Consider the following 21203-nt stretch of genomic DNA (forward strand, 5'->3'; position numbering starts at 1 on the left):
GCAGGCAGGCAGGCAAACATACAGTGCTTTCACTAATATAGTATAAGATGGCAGTTGTGTGCAAACTTTTTGCCCTGCGCCCCCACCTGCCTACTCTCCCCCACTGCTTGTACCCCCCCCCTTACCTTGTCTCAAGCTCCAAATGACGCCACTGCGTCATGTGACGCCATGTTGCCATGGCAACACCGCCTGAGTCAATGTAAGGGAACTTGTAGAGGCCTTGCGTGGTTCCCTTGCATTTAATTTAAATACTTTGGGGAAGAGCGCGGGGCCAGTAAGCGCCGTGCCCCCCCCCCAAAAAAAATCTCAGTTTGCGCAAACCTGGTATGTGTGTCTTTATTTATATAGCACCATTAATGTACATAGCGCTTTACAGTAGTAATAAATGTGACAATCATATAAATAACAAATAATACAAATGGATCATGGGAATAAGTGCTTCAGACATAAAAGTAATATTGTAGAAGAGGAGTCCCTGCTCTGAAGAGCTTACAATCCAATTAGTAGGTAGTAAGGACGTACAGAAAGTAAGAGGGCATTCTGATAAGTGCGTCTGCAGTGCAGGGGGCCAAGCTTTATGTATCATGTGTATATTATTAGCCAAGCTGCTACTCATATGCTTCTTTATGCAAGTGTGTCTTAAGGTGGGTCTTAAAGGTGGATAGAGAGGGTGCTAGTCAGGTATTGAGGGGGGGAGGGCAGTCCAGAGGTGTGGGGCAGTCAGTGAGAAAGGTTTAAGGCGGGAGAGGGCTTTAGATACAAAGGGAGTAGAGAGAAGGCATCCTTGAGCAGAACGCAAGAGTCAGGAAGGTGTATAGCGAGAAATTAGGGCTGAGATGTAAGGAGGGGCAGAAGAGTGTAAAGCTTTGAAAGTGAGTTGGAGAATTGAGTGCGAGGTGCAGGATTTGATAGGAAGACCGGAGAGTGATTTCAGCAGGGGAGATGCTGAGAAAGATTTAGAAAAGAGTAGAGTGATTCTGGCAGCAGCGTTTAGGATAGATTGTAGGGGAGACAGGCGAGATGCAGGAAGGCCAGAAAGCAGGGGGTTACAGTAATCGAGACGGGAGAAAATGACGGCCTGAGTCAGAGTTTTAGCTGTGTATAAACAGAGGAAAGGGCGCATCTTTGTAATATTGCAGAGGAAAAAGCAACCGGTTTTAGATACGTTTTGAATGCGAGAGGAGAATGTGAGAGAGGAGTCTAGTGTGACCCGTAGGCAGCGTGCTTGGGCTACTGGGTGAATGATAGTACGTCCAACAGTAACGTTGAAGGAGGTAGTAGGGCCCGGTTTGGGAGGAAGTATGAGGAGCTCTGTTTTTGCCATGTTACGTTTAAGTCGGCGGAGGGCCATCCAGGATGATATCGCAGAGACATTCAGAAACTTTGGTCTGTACAGGAGGTGTAAGGTCAGGGATTGAAAAGTAAATGTGTCGTCAGCATAGAGTTGATATTTAAACCCAAGAGATGTGATTAGGTCACCTAGAGAGTGTGTACAGAGAAAAAAAGAGAAGAGGTCCCAAGACAGAGCCCTGGGGTACCCCCACAGAGAGATTGATAGAGGAGGTGTTAGCAGAAGAGATACTGAAAATATGATGGGAGAGGTGAGAGGAGATTCAGGATAGAGCTTTGTTACGAATACCAAGAGTAAGAGAATGTGAAGGAGAAGAGGGTGGTTAACGGTATCAAATGCTGCAGAGAGGTCAAGTAGTATGAGCAGAGTGTAATGACCTCTGTCTTTGGCAGCATGGAAGTCATTGGTTACTTTAGTGAGGGCTGTTTCAATGGAGTGAGCAGTGCGGAAGCCAGATTGTAGAGGGTCTAGGAGAGAATAGGTGTTGAGAAAGTGGAGCAAGTGGAGAATACAAGACGTTCAAGGAGTTTAGAGGCAAAAGGCAGGAGGGAGACAGGTCGATAGTTAGAAAGACAGGTAGGGCCAAGCTTGCTGTTTTTGAGTAATGGTATAACTGTTGCATGTTTGAAGGAGGGAAAGGTACCAGAGTAGAGGGAAGAGTTAAAAATGTGTGTGAGCGAAGGGATTATAGTAGGAGCAAGAGGTTTTATAGGAGATGGGAGGGAATATGGTCAAGAGGGCAAGTGGTAGAGGGAGAAGGAGGAGATCAGCAGTGACACATCCTCCTCTGAGACAGTGGAAAAAGAGTCAAGGAAGGCAGGAGGAGAGTTAGGAAGCGTTGTAGGATGGGATGAGGAAACAGAGGGGATGTTCTGACATATGGATTCCACCTTTTCCTTAAAATAGTGAGATGGAGGAAGAAGAAGAGGCAGCTAAGGGTGGTTTGAGTAGAGAGTCAAAGACAGAGAAGAGTCGGCGTGGGTTAGAGTTGTGCGTCTTGATTAGTGAAGAAAAGTAGGTTTGTTTAGCCTGAGAGAGGGCAGAGTTAAAACAGGATAGCATAAATTTATAGTGAAGGAAGTCTGCGAGAGAGTGAGTTTTCCTCCAGAAGCGTTCAGAGGAACGAGTGCAAGAAGGTAGCATGCGCGGGTGGGAATATAGCCAGGGTCTGTGGTAAGAAGGGCGAGGACGGCAGAGAGAAAGCGGGCATGTAGATCAAGGGGAGGATAAAACAGAGTTGTAGTTCCTGACCAGGTTGTCAGGGTCTGTAGCAGAACAGAGAGAGGAGAGGGAGGAGTGTAAAGTGGAATCAAAGGCAGGTAGGTTAATAGAGCGCAGGTTTCTGCAGAAACGAGGGGTAGATGGAGATGGAGTAGGGGAGAAGCGAGATGAGGTGATGTTCAGAGAGAGGAAAGGGGGAAATGGAGAAATCAGAGAAAAAAGTTTAGTGAAAACCAGGTCTAGTTAGTGGCCATCCTTGTGGGGGCTGGCTGCAGTCCACTGCTGAAGGCCAAAAGAAGAGGTTAGAGAGGAAGCAGGAAGCCAAGGGAGAGAGAGGTCATCAATGTGGCAGAATAAGTGCCGAAGGAGAACAGGGGAGTCTGAGGAGAGAAAGAAAGAGCCAGGATTCAAAGTGAGAGAGAAAGGCAGAAGGGGGATGAGTAGAGGTATGGTACCTAGGAGTTAGGTGGCAACTTGGGAACTTCAGCACAAGTCCCTGAATGTCACAGATATTTTAAAGGGCAAATGTTTTCTAAAAAGGTGGCTACACGTCCCCATTGAATCACTTTTTTATATGTATTCCTATCCTATTTAATCTATCCTAAACGCTGCTGCCAGAATCACTCTACTCTTTCCTAGATCTGTCTCAGCATCTCCCCTCATGAAATCCCTCTCCTGGCTTCCGATCAAATCCCGCATCTCACACTCCATTCTTCTCCTCACTTTTAAAGCTTTACACTCTTCTGCCCCTCCTTACATCTCAGCCCTAATTTCTCGTTATGCACCATCCCGACTCTTGCGTTCTGCTCAAGGATGTCTTCTTTCTACCCCCTTTGTATCTAAAGCCCTCAAGCTTAAACCTTTCTCACTGACTGCCCCACACCTCTGGAATGCCCTTCCCCTCAGTACCCGACTAGCACCCTCTCTATCCACCTTTAAGACCCACCTTAAGACACACTTGCTTAAAGAAGCATATGAATAGCACTGTGGATATTCTGAACACGATACATAAAGCTTGGCCCCCTGCAGATGCACTTACCAGAACTCCCTCCTACTGTCTCTGTACGTTCTCCCTACCTACCAATTAGACTGTAAGCTCCTCGGGGCAGGGACTCCTCTTCCTTAATGTTACTTTTATGTCTAAAGCACTTATTCCCATGATCTGTTATTTATATTATCTGTTATTTATTTGATTACCACGTGTATTACTACTGTGAAGAACTATGTACATTAATGGCGCTATATAAATAAAGACATACAATAAAAACCAACCAGTGTACCGTATTTTGTGCATTATGTTCAATGAGGTCCAGTTTAAGTGAAGCTCAAAATGAAGTAAGGAGAGTTGTGTTTCTGCCCTTCAAGCCTTATTTCAACTTTAGCAAAATTAGTTTGATTGAGTAATGGACCAATTTTTTTTTTATAAATATAAGCTGTCTTTAAATTAATCAAGGCTCAGTTTTCCTTTACTAAATATATATTACACGTGGAAAGATATGGGTGACGATATTTAAAATAAAGTATTATAAACTTGTAAACTCTAAAAAAAAATATAAAATGGTTGGAAGAATGCTTATATCCTAAATATCTACACTTTTATTTTAGTATCTCACCAGTATAACTGGTGAGTATGCTCTTTACCTTAAAAGATCAATATTAAAAATGAGTTTTGCAAATCAGAGAAGTAGTTAGGAGACTTACTATAGTAACTTTCCATTTTCCTACTCAATACGCTGACAAGTGCACTTGATTGGAAGTGTGTGAATTATTAACCGTAACAAATACCAAAAGAGGAGAGGGGGGGGGGGGAGGGAACCCCTTGTGTTACACTCAGATCATCAACTTAATACTACAACTTTTTTTTTCATATTTAAAATCGTAAAAAAGGATGGGTGGGAACCTAGCTAAAAAAAAACCTGTCTGCATAAAAATATATTTTATATAACTCACTTTTCTATTAAATTTAGAATTAAACCAGAGATCAGACCCTATATACTATATCAATACATTTTATTGTAGAGAACACTCAGATTACAAATAGTGATGTCTGATACAGAGCGTCACAATATCATTTAAGAATAAAGAAATCTCCACAAAATCAGTATGAAATTACTAGCAAAGTATAAATATACTTATATATAATAAATTCCATAAAAAAGCTACAATATAAAAACAGCCTTGGTAAGCCATTGAATAAGTACATGTTTTTTCTATCTTTCAATAGATTGTTCTCCGTGAGCATTATGAATTAACTATAATAAACTGTGAAATGTGAATGGTAATTTTCAAATAACAGGCAAACTGGGAGTGGATGCCATGATAACAAGACGCTATTACAACTCTCTTCTTTTGCCCGATCCCGCCCATGACAAAACGTGTTACAAACTAAACACGTGTCGGTTAGGTGAAGAGCGGACGTCACCCACTCAACGATGCCTGCCTAAGAGTTGGCTGATTCAGGGAGATGGGACTCCCGTGTGGGATCGCGCCAAGGGGTTTACCCCTCCTAATTTACCAGCCAAAAAGAGCCGATAGTTTATTCAGTTCACACCAGAGTTCAGATAATAGCTTGGAAGTTCTTAATATGGACCCATTCTTTTTTTCCCCCCTCTCTCGCTCTCATGAACAGGGTGTATTTACAGTAGCTACAGTTCAATCCTGCCCAGAGTCAATATTTAGAACTAGCAACTGTTACCAATACAATATTAAAATAGGCATGCTCAGGATATTAATCCATTACACATTTATGGTCAAATAAGGAAGGATTGGCAGCACCAAAAGTATCTAATATACTATTAGGCTCCACCCAAATACCCAAGTCAACACATGATCATTCATATACAGTGTTGCAGATAATTAGAAAAACGAGTTAGCTATATATATTTTATAGTTCTTTGGGTACATTATCATCATATGCAAGTTAATATACAGTATGTATAACATCGTAAGTGTTCCCTGTACTCATCCTATATGCTACTTTGCGATACAATAAATACACATAACTTCCTTTTAATAGAACAGTTATATTAAATATATTTTTCATGCAGAAAGGTTTATTTTAGCTACTGTAGGTTCCCCTCAGGTTTCTAAATATGAACTAAAACTTATATTTTAAACGTATTAAGCTAGTGATCTGAGTGGGTCTATTAATCCCTTGTTGGTATTTGTTCTTGACTTCATTACCATTGTTAGCACATCACCATTCCCCCTGTGTACAGCTGGAGCGAGAGCTCCTCTACCCTCTTGGGGTATATTTTGTCATTATTAACAGTGCGTTAACAAAATTATGCACAGCACTGAGCAAGAGTCAAATGAGTAAGTGGTAACGCCACCATCTTCACACCTAATGAAGTCAATGGGAGTTAACACCGGATCTAGCGCGTTAACCTGTACTGGCGATTGATGAATCCGCCCCAAAAAGAGAAAACCTGACCTAAGCTATACCCTCATCAAATATTTTCCTGACACAGGCAAGCTTGGGAGGAGTTGATTTACAAGCTCGTTTAAATGTTTTATCTGCGAGTCTCTCGCTTTCTGCAGTCGTTTCGTGCTTTCTACAGTGATTCTTTTTCCAGAGATCTGCGGGGAATTACTGCATTCCTGATTTAATCATTATACAGTAGACTTGCAGACAGCAAGTTGATTTGTTTTTGGAATGATTGCTACCTCAAAGCACCAGATCAATTAGGAAGGAACACTGGTGTTTGTTAAAGGACAAAATTACAGCATTCTACAAACACTCTAAAAGGCACATCGAGTTGTATATCTTCCTACCTCAAAGCACTTCACAATCAATATGCTGCAGTGTACAATGAAAATATTATTGCTATTTAATGTCCAGCCCTTCGCAGAAATGTTTTGTAAGTTTATTTTTTATTTATAAATAACAAAAAAGCAAAATAAACAAAAATACTTCTAATTCAATTCAGAAGATTAAAGAGATCAATACTGTAGCAGTATAAACAAAACTGTAGCATTACAAAATGGATAAATATTAGAATTACATTAATAAGTTAATAGCTTGTCTGAACAGAACATGTGTACAGTATGTGAATATACATTTAAGAAGTATACATTTAAACTGTTACATTATGTTGTGCAATCCTACACCACAGTAATAAATCCTTCTCCAATTGGGGTTTAGAAGAATTACAGGGGGCAGCGATTATTGGAGAAAAGAGTGTTGGAGGGATTTTTTTTTTTTTTTAAGATCAGGAAAAACTAGAGGACTAGGATACATAACCGCCATGTATTTCATTAGGAGGGAATATTTTTAAAACCCTTTACCCGTTGCAAAATGATGTTACTTTAGTAATTCCATATGGTTGCAGAGCACATAAAATCACAGAAATATTTGACAGAGAAGTACAGTATCAAGAACTACTACAATATTGCATGATCTGCCTGACCTGTAAAAATGGTGACCTCTAGGCCTTTTATTATCAGACTAAAACTTTGAACTCCTCAAATCAATAAAACTCAAATCTTCCCAAGCCAGAAGACCGTTTCATTATAGTATAGAGAACTATAGTGGAAGACCATTCTTGCACACTCAGAAATAATGGTTGGGTATTCTATCGACTGTGACAAAGTACTGTATGATGCAGCAAAGGAACATTTACAACCTTTATGTGGAATATTAGTTAGTGTTCCCACTGGAGGGAGGTATTGAAAGTGAGGGTACTGGGAAGTACCATAGTCCCTCTGGTTGGGCGACTTTGGGAATGGGCCCTTAGAAGGGGTTGTTTACCCCAAAATGTTAACGTTGTCCCCAGCATCATCCTTCATATTCCCCACCCCATTTGTTGGTTACTTTCACCTCCTCACCCTGTCTATGTGATCACCATCTCCTTCCCAATAGCAATGCCTGTATACTTATTTTATCCTGCATTGCCTTGTGTACAGGTTGCGCTGTTGCTGTCTCATATCAATACACATTGTGCATTTTCTTCACATTGAAAACGCGTCACTTTTCTTTTGAAGTGCTGGGAACACTAATTATATTCCACATTATTCCAGGGGGAGATTAGGGGTCTCTCCACTGCTCCCTGTGCACCCACCACTCACACCTATTCCTGGCTATTCCACAGTTTCTATTTACAACCTTTATGTTCCTCTATTTAACTACCTTCTCTAGTCGGCATTAGAATAATTATCCATAGAACATTGGATGTCAAACCTTGTGAAACTGCTTTCGTAATGTTGTATTATATGAAATGATGGCCTAGATCCACAAAAGGGTGCTAAGCTTTAGCACACCTTTACTCCTATTCATATGAATGGGAGTTGAAGTGTGCTAAAGCTCAGTACACTTTTGTGGATCTGGGCCTATGAAATATCAATTCATGACTACGATTTCAATATCTAAATTAGAATTGGTATAGAGATGGTATAGGTATTTTACCTCAACAATATTAAATTATAGGGTTCTCCCTTTCTCTGTGCAATGTAGTAAACGGAAAAACTCAACATTTGGTAACTTTTGTTTTGTCATTACAAACTATAACCTAACGCTAAATCCATATAGTGAAATATAAAAATGTATTTGCTGTGTAATGAAGGAAAGGTGGCATGAGTTTTAGGCATGAGCAACCAAGAACTGGAAGCATGTGAGCAAATACTGATCATTTCTATACTTCTAGTTTACAGTCATAGAACTAAGACATATTACAAAGAATATATGTATGTAGAGGCCTACTGACCCAGACCTAAAGCACGCAAACTCAGTACTCAAGGGCCACCAACAAGAAAACCTTTCAGGATTCCTCCTGTTAACATATAATGATACATTTCATCTAACTCAGGGGTGCGCAAAGTTTTGAAAATGCACCCCCACCCAGCTCACGCCCTCCTGCCTGCTTTGGCGTCAAAAGATGTCACATGACCCCACAGAGTCATCTGGTGCTGGGTTACCATGGTGACGTGTCGCCGAAGTTCAGGTAGGCGAAGCTGCAGAGGTCACATGCGCCCCCCCGATATTTAATTTAAATGCCTTAGGGAGAGCGCGGGACCTCTGTAGCCGCCGCACCCCCCCCCCCTGGAAAATCTCCCCCCACTTTGCACACCCCTGATCCAACTAATCACACAGGAAAATTGCCCTGACTGCCTAGCCTGTTGGTGTTGCCGTTTCCAACTGAGCTTGGATTACCCATCATCAAGCAATATAACAATTTTAAATAATGATTTAAATATTTTTCCCTCACAATCTTAAAAGAGCATCATCATGTGTCAACCTGTGATTTCACATCATTTTTTATAGGAGTAAGTAGGTGGATGATATATTTGTACATGTGCGTTCATGCCGTGAAGACGTGTCTATGCAGTGCCATGCAGTCAGCAGCTGAACCCAACAGCATGTCATGTTTATCACACAATGGTCAGAATTAATGAAAGTGAGATATCACATCTGTTCTGGTGGTAATGTAACTGCTTCAGTGCCAATGTTTATCAGTATCATGAGAGGGATGTGTAATACTGTCAGGAGAGATGTGTTCATAATTCAATGTAGATAACTGTCAGAATATGATCAGCTTCATGCAGTGCATGTCTATCACTTCTTGTACATCAGCCATGCAGTGTAGTGTGCTATCTAACATTGGCAGTCACTTTTACCTTCTTACTCACCAAACTCTTTTGCATTTATGTCCAGACAAAGTACTAGCTCAGTCTTACAGTATGTATCCGAGAGAAATGAGGCTACTACAGTGTGGAGTAAAAGCATGCTACACCAGTATGGCGGGTGTTGAGGAACGGGAGATAAAGATAATTGAATGGGGACGTGGAGAAGTATGTTGGATGTACATGGGGGTGAAGTAGAAGGGTGTGTTGGAAATCAATGAACTGATGATGGGAAGGGTGTTGCTAGAGTAAAAGGCCCGATTAGGTTTTAGCCTGAGAATTTTTGTAGAAATTAGAAAAAGGCTGCTGGGAGACAAATGTACAAAACGGTCAGGCTACGAAAGAAGTACACCTTGCACCCCCATGCAAGTTTAATGCTGTATAATCCATTCAAGTCAATGGGGGGTTTCAGAAGATCACAGTGTGATCAGTCGCATAGATAATATTGAATTGGACGATTATGTTAGTGTCGTGCCCCCTGAGTATGTTCTGTCCTTTTTTATTTTATAGTGTTGAAAACTACGATTTTCTTAATCTGTAGCTTCTGAGTTTACAATAGTTACTTCTGACTGCAGTATATTACAGTGCTTTTCACTCCCTGTATATTAGGGTCACAAATGTGTGCTTCACTTCATACATATATAAATGTCATATAAGGTTAGCTCAATGGAGCATTATGTCCCGAGTGACTAATAAATGCACCATACAGTGTGTCACTCAAAAGTATATCAGCTTTTGTAGTGCGGATGTAATACAACGTGTACCTCGCAAAGTGAGACTAAATATATGCAGTAGATGCATATGACTCAATATACATAGTGTCATGGAGTGGGTTTGTGATGCTGTGTACAGTATATCTATGTGTCAAGCAACGTGCATGCCTGTAAGAGTACCTATATATCACCATGCCATACATTTAATGTTATGCAAGAACGTCTGTCATGAGGTGTGTGTCTCATTAGCATGCATATCAGTGTATCAGTGTTTAGCAACAGATATATAAACACGGAATATCAATGTCCCATATAATACATGTACCAGAGTCATACAAGTGTGTGCTATATCCAATGTATGTTGGGTTTGTGTGTTTAAGTTGCACACTGTATGCCACATCTGTAATACAATCTGTATTGATCAGTGTGTCACAAAATCATCTGTCATGAGATTTGTGTCATGCCAATATAGTTACGCTATTGCCAATGTGTATGTTAGTATCTGGGTATACAAGCTGTATGGGTACCGTACGTAATTGCCAAACAGATTATGTTAGTGTTTCAGGCAATGCGAGCTACTGTAACTGTTAATATGCATATCAGTATAAACACACTGTATATGTAGCCATCAGTGTACGTTTATATACAGTTTATTATATAGAGAGCATATCTGTAGATATCAGTATGTGTGCATGCACAATATGTACATGCATGCACAGTATGTGTGTATACAGACTGTATATATTCACTGCTTAGTGCAGCATGTGTAGGTATACACACCCACATAGTATAGGTAGGAAAGGCGCGTGTATGTATATAGAACAGTATAAGCCCGTGTATAGCACACATTCAGTACTTGTGCGGCTATGTTAGTGGCCTCCCCGCTCACACACTTACTGCGCAGGTTGGTAACCAGCTCGGAGTGGCTGGCTCCCCCGGACTTCCAGGCCATGGTCGCACACAGCACACGGAGCAAGTACTCAGCTACCTTCAGCGCGGCGACTGCGCCCAGGAGCCTGCCCAGCAAACTCACAACCTCCAACCAGGAAACGTCAACACGCCCGTCGGAGGAGGCGGGGCCACGCAGGGCGCTGGGCGATAGCGGGGGAGCCACTGAGGACGCAGGGCCGGCCACGCCCAGCGCGGGCATTGATAGACGTCACTAATAACGGCTGTGCGCGCGCTTCACACTGGCAGTTGGTGCAGCTTTTTTTTATGCGGGCGTCACTTGTTTACCCGCTGGTTTAAGGCATGCGTAACTGGCAGCCGTGATCTTTCTCCGTCTCCTTATCACCCGGCGCAGGCTGGGAAGTGAGAGGCTTGTTGTCTTCCAAACAGTAGATCCCCGCAGCTGCGCTTTCTGCTCGTGTGCTGGGGTTATTGTTGTCCCGCAGTATGATATGAAATAAATCTCCTGCAGCCAGTGCTAGGCGCCGCCTACTCTCCGGATTTTGTGGGATGGCCTGGAAGAGACATTTAGGGACCAGACCACCTCATTATCACTTGGTCCCAGTGTCCGCAACCAGCTTACTAAAGATAAAAAGGAACATTTACTTTAATATTTTTGGCTACTGAACAAATCTTAATCTAAGGCCATAATGAGAAAACATCTTATTTTGTGGAAATAAATATAGCCCCTTGCCACGTGTCTCGGTAGGGTGACTACGCGTGGTCGCTTTACCTGATTGGCTCACAGGAGGCCTGATCCTCTGCTGCAGGGAGCCTGGGGTGTACCTTATTGAACGATGACAGCACCCTCACCTGTGAAGGATCCTAGCACTGCTGGATACCCCATCACAGGACCCAATATAATGAACACACACTTGTATATAGTAACAGGTTTACTGAATGTGGCTAATACAATAACATATGTTATGTTGACCTCACAGGGCCGTACCCAAACAGTGACCCACTGTCCCAATCACCACCCTATACACCTTGGTGCAGTTCCCTCAAAGTACAGAGGTGCCCTGGGCACCTAACCACCCTGGTGTCCACAAGAGCCAACCCACCCCAACGTGTGCGGTAACGCTACCCACAGGAAGTGTGTGTTATAGTTGGTGCACTTGTTGGGAGGTGATACCTGCCGGGTGCTCCGGCACCCGGGTACCGTCAACTGATGAAAAGGGCCCGTCTGGTCCCACACCGCTGGCGATAGCGTCCGCCTCTGTGGGGGGGGGACTCTGGCTACAGTGTCCCACCGTGAAGAGAGTCTGTATCTCGCGGTGGTGATCTGGTCCCAGACCACAGGCCTCAATTACTGTGCGGCGTCTCAGCTGAGTCCCTGAATATATAATACTAAAGGTGGCAATGTCCCTAAGGGCCGGTCCCTGCAGCACCCACAAATTTATGGGGACTCAGGGCCTACCTTAGGCCTAAGGGGACAAACTAGACCTAGTCCAGAGATGCACAGCTCCCTGGACACTACCTGTTCCCTTAGCTCCCTTTCCGACTGGCGGGGCTGAAAGCGTACCAAAAGTAGCAATCCGAGTCCTCCCGTGATACCTGCAGCCGGATTGGCTGCTCCAGGACACATACAGTCATCTCCCAGAGCATGCTGGGACATGCAGTTCCCCTGTGGAGAATTTCTGTAATGGCCGTCGCTACTGTTGATTATACTGCACATGCGCAAGCTTCTAAATGGCTGCCGGGCTGTTTTGACCCTTCTGCGCAAACGTGAGGCGTCACTGCGCATGCGCGATGGGAAATATGGCAGCCCCCGCTAGCCGGGTGCGCCGCGGAGCATCCGGTGTATTGGAGTTCCTTCTCCTGTTCGCAAGCTCCTGCAGCTTTCCGCTGACAGCCGCAGCCTCATTGGAGGTAAGGTGATGGCCAAGGGGGACCTAGCTATATTCTCCCCCTGGTGAAAGAACCAAGGTCCCTGCTTGGGAACATTGCAACACATAATCACAACACAAGTCTTATACAGTGGAAAATGCAGTGTTTCATATACAACTTAACACAGTTCGTGACTTTAAACCAGGTTACACAACTCTGTGAGCATGGCAATGACAGATCCAGCCTGCTCCGATACCACTGCTGAGATTCGTAGTGGGGTGCCCCAAACGAATCATAGGCCACCCTAGTGGGAGGGCGCCTTACCCTTTGGCTTCTGCGAAGCGCTTCCACAACTCCCTCTGGGGAGTAGTCATTGTGCGCTTGAGGTTCTGTCTCTCCCATAGGAGGTACATCAATCTCTGTAAAGTCTTTCTAGCACAAAACATGGACTCCTTCGATCCAGAGGAGGGCTCGTTGGAGGCACTGATACGGGTACATTCGGCTTGAGCCCATTACCCGTCGCTCATTCGGAAGGTGCCTCTTGATATCTAGAAGAGGGCCCATCCATAGGATCCTCGTTGGTGTCATCACGCTTTCTGAGTTCTCTTCAGATCCCTCTGGCTCACCGGCCAATGGTACAGTCTCTATCTCGGGATCATTATCTCCCACTTGCGGGATAGGCAGTAGGTGGTTGCGGTGCCAGACCTCTACCCTGCTATCCCTGTCGCGTATGTGGTAAACGGAAGCCCACCATCTGAGATTCCACTTCGAATACTCCGTCACTCCAGTGGTCGTCCAGCTTGTGTTTGCCGGGGATCCCTAGATTGCGGAGGAGAATGGCATCTCCAGGATGAATTTCCTGATGGCGGACCTTGTGGTCGTAGCACTGTTTGTTTCAGGCATTCAGATGGGCTGATCCTTTCTCCGCTAGTTGGTTAGCGCGCTGCAGGCTTTCTTGGAGCCGTTGTACGTACATATAGTGTGAAATGGGGAGTAGATTCGTGTCGGGTGCAATTATAGCTATGCACTAACGACTCCACGTGTTTGCTCCACTCGGTCTTCTGAGAGCCCTCTAGAGTGCCAATCATGTCGAGGAGGGTCCGGTTGAACTTCCCCAGCAGAGCATCTCCCTCCGGATGTTAAGGAGTAGTTCGGGACTTGTTGATATTTAATAGCTTCAGCAACTCCCAGATGAGCTTACTTTCAAAGTCCCGCCCTTGATCCGAGTGCAGACAATTTGGTAGCCCGTAGTGTACAAAGTATCGTTCCCGTAAGATTTTAGCCACTGTAATGGCCTTCTGGTCTTTGGTTGGGTAGGCTTGGGCGTAGTGGTCCGTGATCATGAGTACATTCCAAATGCCCCTCTACTCTGGCTCTATACATAGGAAGTCCATGCACACGAGGTCTATGGGCCCGAGCTCTTCAGATGGGCCATTGGAACGGCTCTGGTAGGCAATGTCTTCTGCTGTATACACTGTGAGCATCGGTGGCAATGGTGTTCTACCGACACTCCCATCCTAGGCCAGAGGAATCGATCTTGTATTAGGCCGAAGGTCTTGTCCACTCCAAGATGCCCATGGTCATCGTGTAGCGATCATAGGACCACATGCTGTAGGTTCCTTGTAGAACCAGCTGCCATCTATCCGGGTGGTTATGGTATGGAACTTCCAGATAGAGTAGACCCTTGTCGATCTCGAACTTGTCCCATTCGCGCATTATTACAGCGACCGTGTCAGTGGGAGCACGTTTCACCAATGAAGGCTTGTCTTGGTGAATGGCCAGGCAGATAGCTCCAGCCACAGGATCCCGTATCTGGTACAGTACCAGTTCTTTCCAGGTGATGATTTTGTCTGGGGTGATATTCATGCCATCTGGGAGGCAATAGGTGGCAAGGAGGGCCTTGGATTTGCATCCCAGCGAGTCAGAAACCCTCAACTCTGCGTTGCCCCAAAGGCGCACAGCCTGATTTCCCCCTCCCCCCCAAGAACTGCTCCCCTCTGCACAGGACCAGCGTGCTAAGGATTAACATGTGCTTGTTCTTTGTTGAATCGGCAACCCCACCCACTGGAATGTTAATGAGCCATGGGGACACAAAGAAAAGATCTTTTTGTTCACAGACGCATCAGATTCAATCTCACCCACTCCAGCGTACATCTGCGTTGCCCCAAAGGCGCACAGCCTGATGCCCCCCCAAGAACTGCTCCCTTCTGCACAGGACCAGCGTGCTAAGGGTTAACATGTGCTTGTTCTTTATTGAATCGGCAACCACACCCACAGGAATGTTAATGAGCCATGGGGACACAAAGAAAAGATCTTTTTGTTCATAGACGCATCAGATTCAACCTCACCCACTCCAGCGTACATCTGTGTTGCCCCAAAGGCGCACAGCCGAAGGGCAGCCAAAGGGTGTGAGCCGTTTGCTGCCGTTCGCTGATGTTAGTTGATGTTAAAGCTGCTCTATTTTTATCTGAAACTCACAAGCCCTTTATCCCCTGTACCCAATTTTCCTACTTTATCTGTCCATGAAATGTCTGTGAAGTGACTGTATAACCCTGTTCTTTTATTGTAACCATGTATTTTTTATAACTCTGTGCCCAGGACATACTTGAAAACGAGAGGTATCTCTCAATGTATTACTTCCTGGTAAAACATTTTTATAAATAAAAAAAAAAACTCTGAGAACGCACTTTGTCCTCCGCTATGGTGGCAGTCGAGCACATGGCATGTATCCCCGGTCCAGGGATTTGTTCCCAGAGACTGTCGTCCGGTGTTGTACTCAGTCCAGGTCTGCTGGACAGAGCATCGGCTCCGATTTTCAGAGGCTCCGGTTTATACTTTAAGGTAAACTGATAGTTGGAGAGGGCTGCTAGCCACCTGTGGCCGGTGGCATCCAACGTGGCTGACGTCAAAATGTAAGTCAACGTATTGTTGTCCGTTCTTACTTCAAATGAAACTCCGTATAGGAGTCGTGGAGTTTGTCAACAATCGCCCACTTGAGGACGAGGAATTCCAGCTTGTGGATGGGGTAATTTTGCTCGCTGGGGGTCAAGCTACAACTCGCATACGCCAAGGAGCGCAGACCAGTAGGGTGTTTCTGGTGCAACACCGCTCCCAGCCCGTTGAAGCTTGCATCTACATGTAAGAATATATGGCTGCTCGGGATCGGCGTAAGCCATGACGGGGGCTTCCGTGAGGTTCTTTTTGAGGCCTATGAACGCCTTTTCACAGGCGGACTTCCACTTGTCTTCGAAGGGTAGCTGCATGGATGTGGACTCCTGGAGAGTGTCCTCTGGGTAGATTTTGAGAAGGTTTTTGAGGACCTTGGTCTTGCTAGAGTATCCTCCCACGAAGCGTCGATAGTACCCGCAGAATCCTAAGAAGGAGTGTAGCTCCATTACATTTTCTGGTCTCGGCCAGTTTACCAAGGCTTCGACCTTAGCAGGGTCGGTAGCTATTCTGTCTACGGACACTATGTGTCCCACGTAGGTGCCTGACGTGTGGCAGAGCTTCAAGCCTTCTTTGCCCAATCGATCTAGCACTTTCAGCAGATGTTCCTCGTGCTCCTCCAGAGTCTTTCCGAAGACAATGATATTGTTCAGGTAGACTAGGCATTCCTGGGGATTCATATCTCCGATGGCCTTCTCCATCAACCTTTGGAATGTTGCCGGGCACCACAAATGCCTTGGGGCATGCAGGTAAATTGATAGAAGACAAGGGGACAGACAAATGCCGTCTTCTCTTGATGTTCGATGCTCATAGGTACCTGGTAGTCCCCAGACCTCAGGTCCAGCACGCTGAATTACAACTATTCTATTTCATTTGGAGTTGCCCGTATTCATTTTTTGCACCTTGGATGCGGATGGCTGTGCTCCTCCCCTCTTCTACATGCTCTGATCTACACTTCTGAGGACTGCACGCTGAAGAATTTATCCTACCCGGAACCACAGTCAGGTAAAGGGCATTAGCCCTTCTACTATAACCTTTCTAGTGCTGGATTATTTATTCATGATACCCCATGGGCTAGTGATGATTCACTAGGGACTGTCTTGTGTGGTAGCTGTGTGGGCACCACTAGGTCCCCACTTCTCCCTGGGGTGATCATCTCTGTTATAATACAGTTGATCTGAATATTGGATTCATTCTGAATGGATTTATGCTTTTTTGAGCTTATTTTGCGATGCACCAATTACCACATATCCAGCACGCTTAACCACTAGCTTCCCGACAGCGCGTTGAGGATCTCTTCGATCCGCGGCAGAGTGTACTGATCTAGTACGAATGTTATGGGTCTGATAGTCCACGCACAAGCGGACTGACCCATTTTTTTACGTACCACCATGATCGGGGACACATAGATGCTACGGGATTCTGTCACAATGACTGCCGTCTCCAATAATTGGAGGACATCCCTCAAGTCCTCCACATCTCTGGGAACGATGCGTCGGGAACGCTCCTGGAATGGCGTGGTGTCATTCAGCCGGATCATGTGCTGGGCATTTCGGCTGCAGCCCACATCCATCTCGCTGGTGGAGAACACTCCCCGGTGTTACTCCAACTTGGTGCTTAACCGTTCCTTCCATTCGTCCGACAGGGTCCATTCCCGAAGTCAAATGGCAGCCCAACCGGCTGATCTTGCACGGCGGCGTTCACTTGAGCCATCATCTCGTCGGGAGTAACTGGGTATATTCTACTCAGTCTTTGACCTTCGTTGAATGACATGATATAATGGGAGATGTTCTGGATGAACACTAATCTTCACTGGAATTGAGGACTTCCACTCTCAAACCTCTGGCACGATTTTGTACCCTCTCTGGATGTCTTCTTCGGGCGTACTTTCTAGAGAGAAGTAATGGTCAGCCTCATCACGACTCGGATAGCAGCATACTGCGTTCATGCACTTTACTCCCCCTGGTGGAATCTCGGTCAACACCACTGTGTGATTAAATATGTCACCATATCCTTCCTGGGCCGAGACCCTGCAGCACTCTTCCTTCAGTACTGGATGGATCCGCAGAGAAGACAGCGGTAGTTCGCCAGTGTCACGGTAGTTAGTGATAGGTTATACTGCACCGACACACTTTATTCGAGCAAATACCCAGTATGTACCTGGCAGATACCTGGAATGTGCCGCTCCTCACCTCTGACAAGCCCCGTTGCGTTTGCCTTTCCAGCCTGGGTTCATGCCTGGCTGACGGGCGGCTGATCTGTTAAATGATAATGATTAGGATTTAATAGGCTGCAATGCTTCGCGTGTCTACCAGATGGCATAAATTCATGAATTGTAATGCAGTATATATATATATATACTGTGCAGTATTGCAGCCAGCGGGAATAAAATGCTTCAATCCCTGCCTGGAAAATACCTCAATGCACTCGGGCAGAAAACAGTCACAAACCTCAATACACCCGGGTATACCCGAATTCGTGGGACTAGCCGAGCTCGAATAAAGTGTGTCACCAGTGTAATAATACACACCAAAATATCTGGGTTGAATTGAACACGGCTTAGATATAATAAATATAGTTTATTCCTTAAAGAAGGTGAACACACAAGATATACAAATAACAGACAAGAATTAGCACTTACTTAACGGTTGGACAAGAAAGCAATCAGGATACAGGATTGGCAATTCCTTCCACAATACAGGTTCAGATGAAGACATCACGAAAAGACACGAAGACAATGAGCATAGGACTGACACTGGTTTATATGTAATTCCAGTCCTATACCTTATCATTGAGTGCGGGTCATTGGAGAACAATTACCTGCACCCAATCCCTCCTTGCCACCTCACCTGAGGGGCACCGTAATACCTGCCCACTGGGTGGATATTATTCTAATCGGGATTATTTCCCTAGCCCCCCGCCCACAAGCCTGGCGCCTGAATGTCTACTTGGGTCAGGAAACCCTTTGTCCTAGTGTGTGAATTATAACACTTATCATCAAGTACCCACGTCCTGCTTTCCTTTGTGCTCGCATACACAAGCAGGGTGGGGGAGTCTTGATCAGGGGTTTATTGTAGACCACTTGTCTCCCTCCCTGAGCATTACCATACCATATGGGCTGTGAGTTTTTATACCAGATCCAAAATACAATTCATTCTTTAATATCTGCATATATTAAAATAATCCATTCTGTGGGTCTGAGCGGGCTGAAATTTGCCTGGTCCTCATGCCTGAAGACCTTTGCAATAGGGGCCAAGTTTCAGCCTTCCACGACCCCCAGAACCGGAGATACAAAAAAACAGTTAAAATCCCCCATTAACATTAATGCAGGATTCTCCGCTATAGCTAAAATAAATCTCTGCTTTTCACTCTCACATTGAAATCAACGGGCTCCGCCGCTCTAGGCTTTCAATGGAGCCACTCCACCTTTGAAGTCAATGGGCTCCGCCGTTATAGTCTTTCAATGGAGCAACTCCGCCATTGAAGTCTATAGGAAAACCACAATTTTTCACATTTGCCCATACTCCGTCTGGTTGTTCGGAGAGGGCTGGAAATGGCCATGCAGTCATGCCGGAACAGTGACTACATGCGACCCAAATCCCAGCCCAGCCCTCACAGAACCGGAGATATGGGCTTACACATTTTACACTTTCGGGCTTAGCCGTTTTAACGCCACGCAGCTTTTCCCCCATTGGAATTCATATGGCCGACGCCGCCATTGGAAATGCATGGGGCCTGCGCCGCCATAGGATTCCATGGGACCTCCGCTCCGCCATTAGAGTCAATGGCGTGACCCTCATGGCGAGCGTGACCCTTTACGGGGGTCCTTCAGTCCTGGACCCGGTGGTGGTCGAGTGTGGGGGTTCCTAGGGTCTAGGGGCAAAAAGAATTTTATTCCTGGGTGTCCTAGAACCTAAGGTTCCCACACCAATTGTGATTGAACTTGACCGGGTAGTGATCAAAGCTCTTTTTCAGAAAATGTTTCCGCTCTTGCGGTCTGCGGTTTGGATGGCTGCCAACCCGTTCCTGGAGATCGGCGTCGAGGAATCCGCATTGAAATGAATGGCTCCATTGACTTACAATGGGGAACCGCTGCTCCTCCTCTCGGGCGCCACCTGCAGGTCTTCTACCGAAACGGGCCCAAATCGCCGGAATTATTCATAAGGTTGCATTGGGCTGCAATGGCGACCTATGGAGAGCTGCAAAATGGAGCCTGAAAAGGCGGGAAAATGGAACAAAGGGCTATAAACCCTGAATTAACATTAACCGTTTCCCTCCCGCATCAATCCCAGTGTATGTGTTGGTGCAAACACTGGAATGGGAACAATACACATTTACAGGGGAATATACATTTGGTTGCTGAAGCAGGGTAAAAACACATTACTGGACCGTAGTCCAGTTAACCCCTTGCTTCCCAAGTGAGAGCAGGGGGTGGCCAAATGGGGTGTAACCCCTTTAATACCGGGCCAAACCCCCTCTCCCTTGACACCTCCCCTGCTCAATGGGTGCCTTGTGACCCAGCTGCCCACCCTGGCACTGGGACACCACTGGCATCCTTGAAGCACTTGATAAGTCCTAAGGGGTTGGCCTGGCAAAATTGTCCTCCAGCATTGTCCAGTACATTGTCCTGGCCACATTGGATTGTGAAGTCCAGATCCTGCTGAGCAGGGCCCCAACATGGCCACCGGGCATTCTCCTTTGCCACCCTCTGCCCCCCACCCAGTGCCTGGTGAACCAAGCCCATCGCCGCTATAGTCTTTCAATTGAGCAACTCCGCCATTGAAGTCTATAGGAAAACCACAATTTTTCACATTTGCCCATACTCCTTATGGTTGTTCGGAGAGGGCTGGAAATGGCAATGCAGTCATGCCGGAACAGTGACTAAATGCGACCCAAATCCCAGCCCTCTGGTCCTCACAGAACCGGAGATATGGGCTTACACATTTTACACTTTCGGACTTAGCCGTTTTAACGCCACGCGGCCTTTCCCCCATTGGAGTTTATATGGCCGGCGCCGCCATTGGAAATGCATGGGGCCAGGGCCGGCGCCGCCATAGGATTCCATGGGACCTCCGCTCCGCTATTAGAGTCAATGGCGCGAACCTCATGGCGAGCGCGACCCTTTACGGGGGTCCTTTATTCCTGGACCCAGTGGTGGTCGAGTGTGGGGGTTCCTAGGGTCTAGGTTCAAAAAGAATTTTATTCCTGGGTGCCCTAGAACCTAAGGTTCCCATGCCAATTGTGATTGAACTTGACCGGGTAGTGATCAAAGCTCTTTTTCAGAAAATGTTTCCGCTCTTGCGGTCTGCGGTTTGGATGGCTGCCAACCCGTTCCTGGAGATCGGCGTCGAGGAATCCCCATTGAAATGAATGGCTCCATTGACTTACAATGGGGAACCGCTGCTCCTCCTCTCGGGCGCCACCTGCAGGTCTTCTACCGAAACGGGCCCAAATCGCCGGAATCTCCATAAGGTTGCATTGGGCTGCAATGGCGACCTATGGAGAGCTGCAAAATGGAGCCTGAAAAGGCGGGAAAATGGAACAAAGGGCTATAAACACTGAATTAACATTAACCG

At 45.7% G+C, this 21203-nt stretch overlaps 1 protein-coding gene across 2 annotated transcripts in view; it reads right to left on the bottom strand.

The window, feature by feature from the left end:
- Nucleotides 1-11275, bottom strand: part of PCMT1 (protein-L-isoaspartate (D-aspartate) O-methyltransferase) — a 524500-nt gene extending 513225 nt beyond the window's left edge. The window contains exon 1 of one of the 2 annotated variants that reach the window (XM_075597778.1): nt 10801-11275. In XM_075597778.1, coding sequence (XP_075453893.1) covers nt 10801-11053 — 253 coding nt within the window. In that variant the 5' untranslated portion in view covers nt 11054-11275. The remainder of the gene's footprint in view (nt 1-10800) is intronic. The other variant, XM_075597777.1, reaches the window with a different exon arrangement.
- Between the last annotated feature and the right edge of the window lie 9928 nt (nt 11276-21203).

The sequence above is a fragment of the Ascaphus truei genome, chromosome 4 (assembly GCF_040206685.1).
Source record: "Ascaphus truei isolate aAscTru1 chromosome 4, aAscTru1.hap1, whole genome shotgun sequence".
Taxonomy (NCBI): Eukaryota; Metazoa; Chordata; class Amphibia; order Anura; family Ascaphidae; genus Ascaphus; species Ascaphus truei.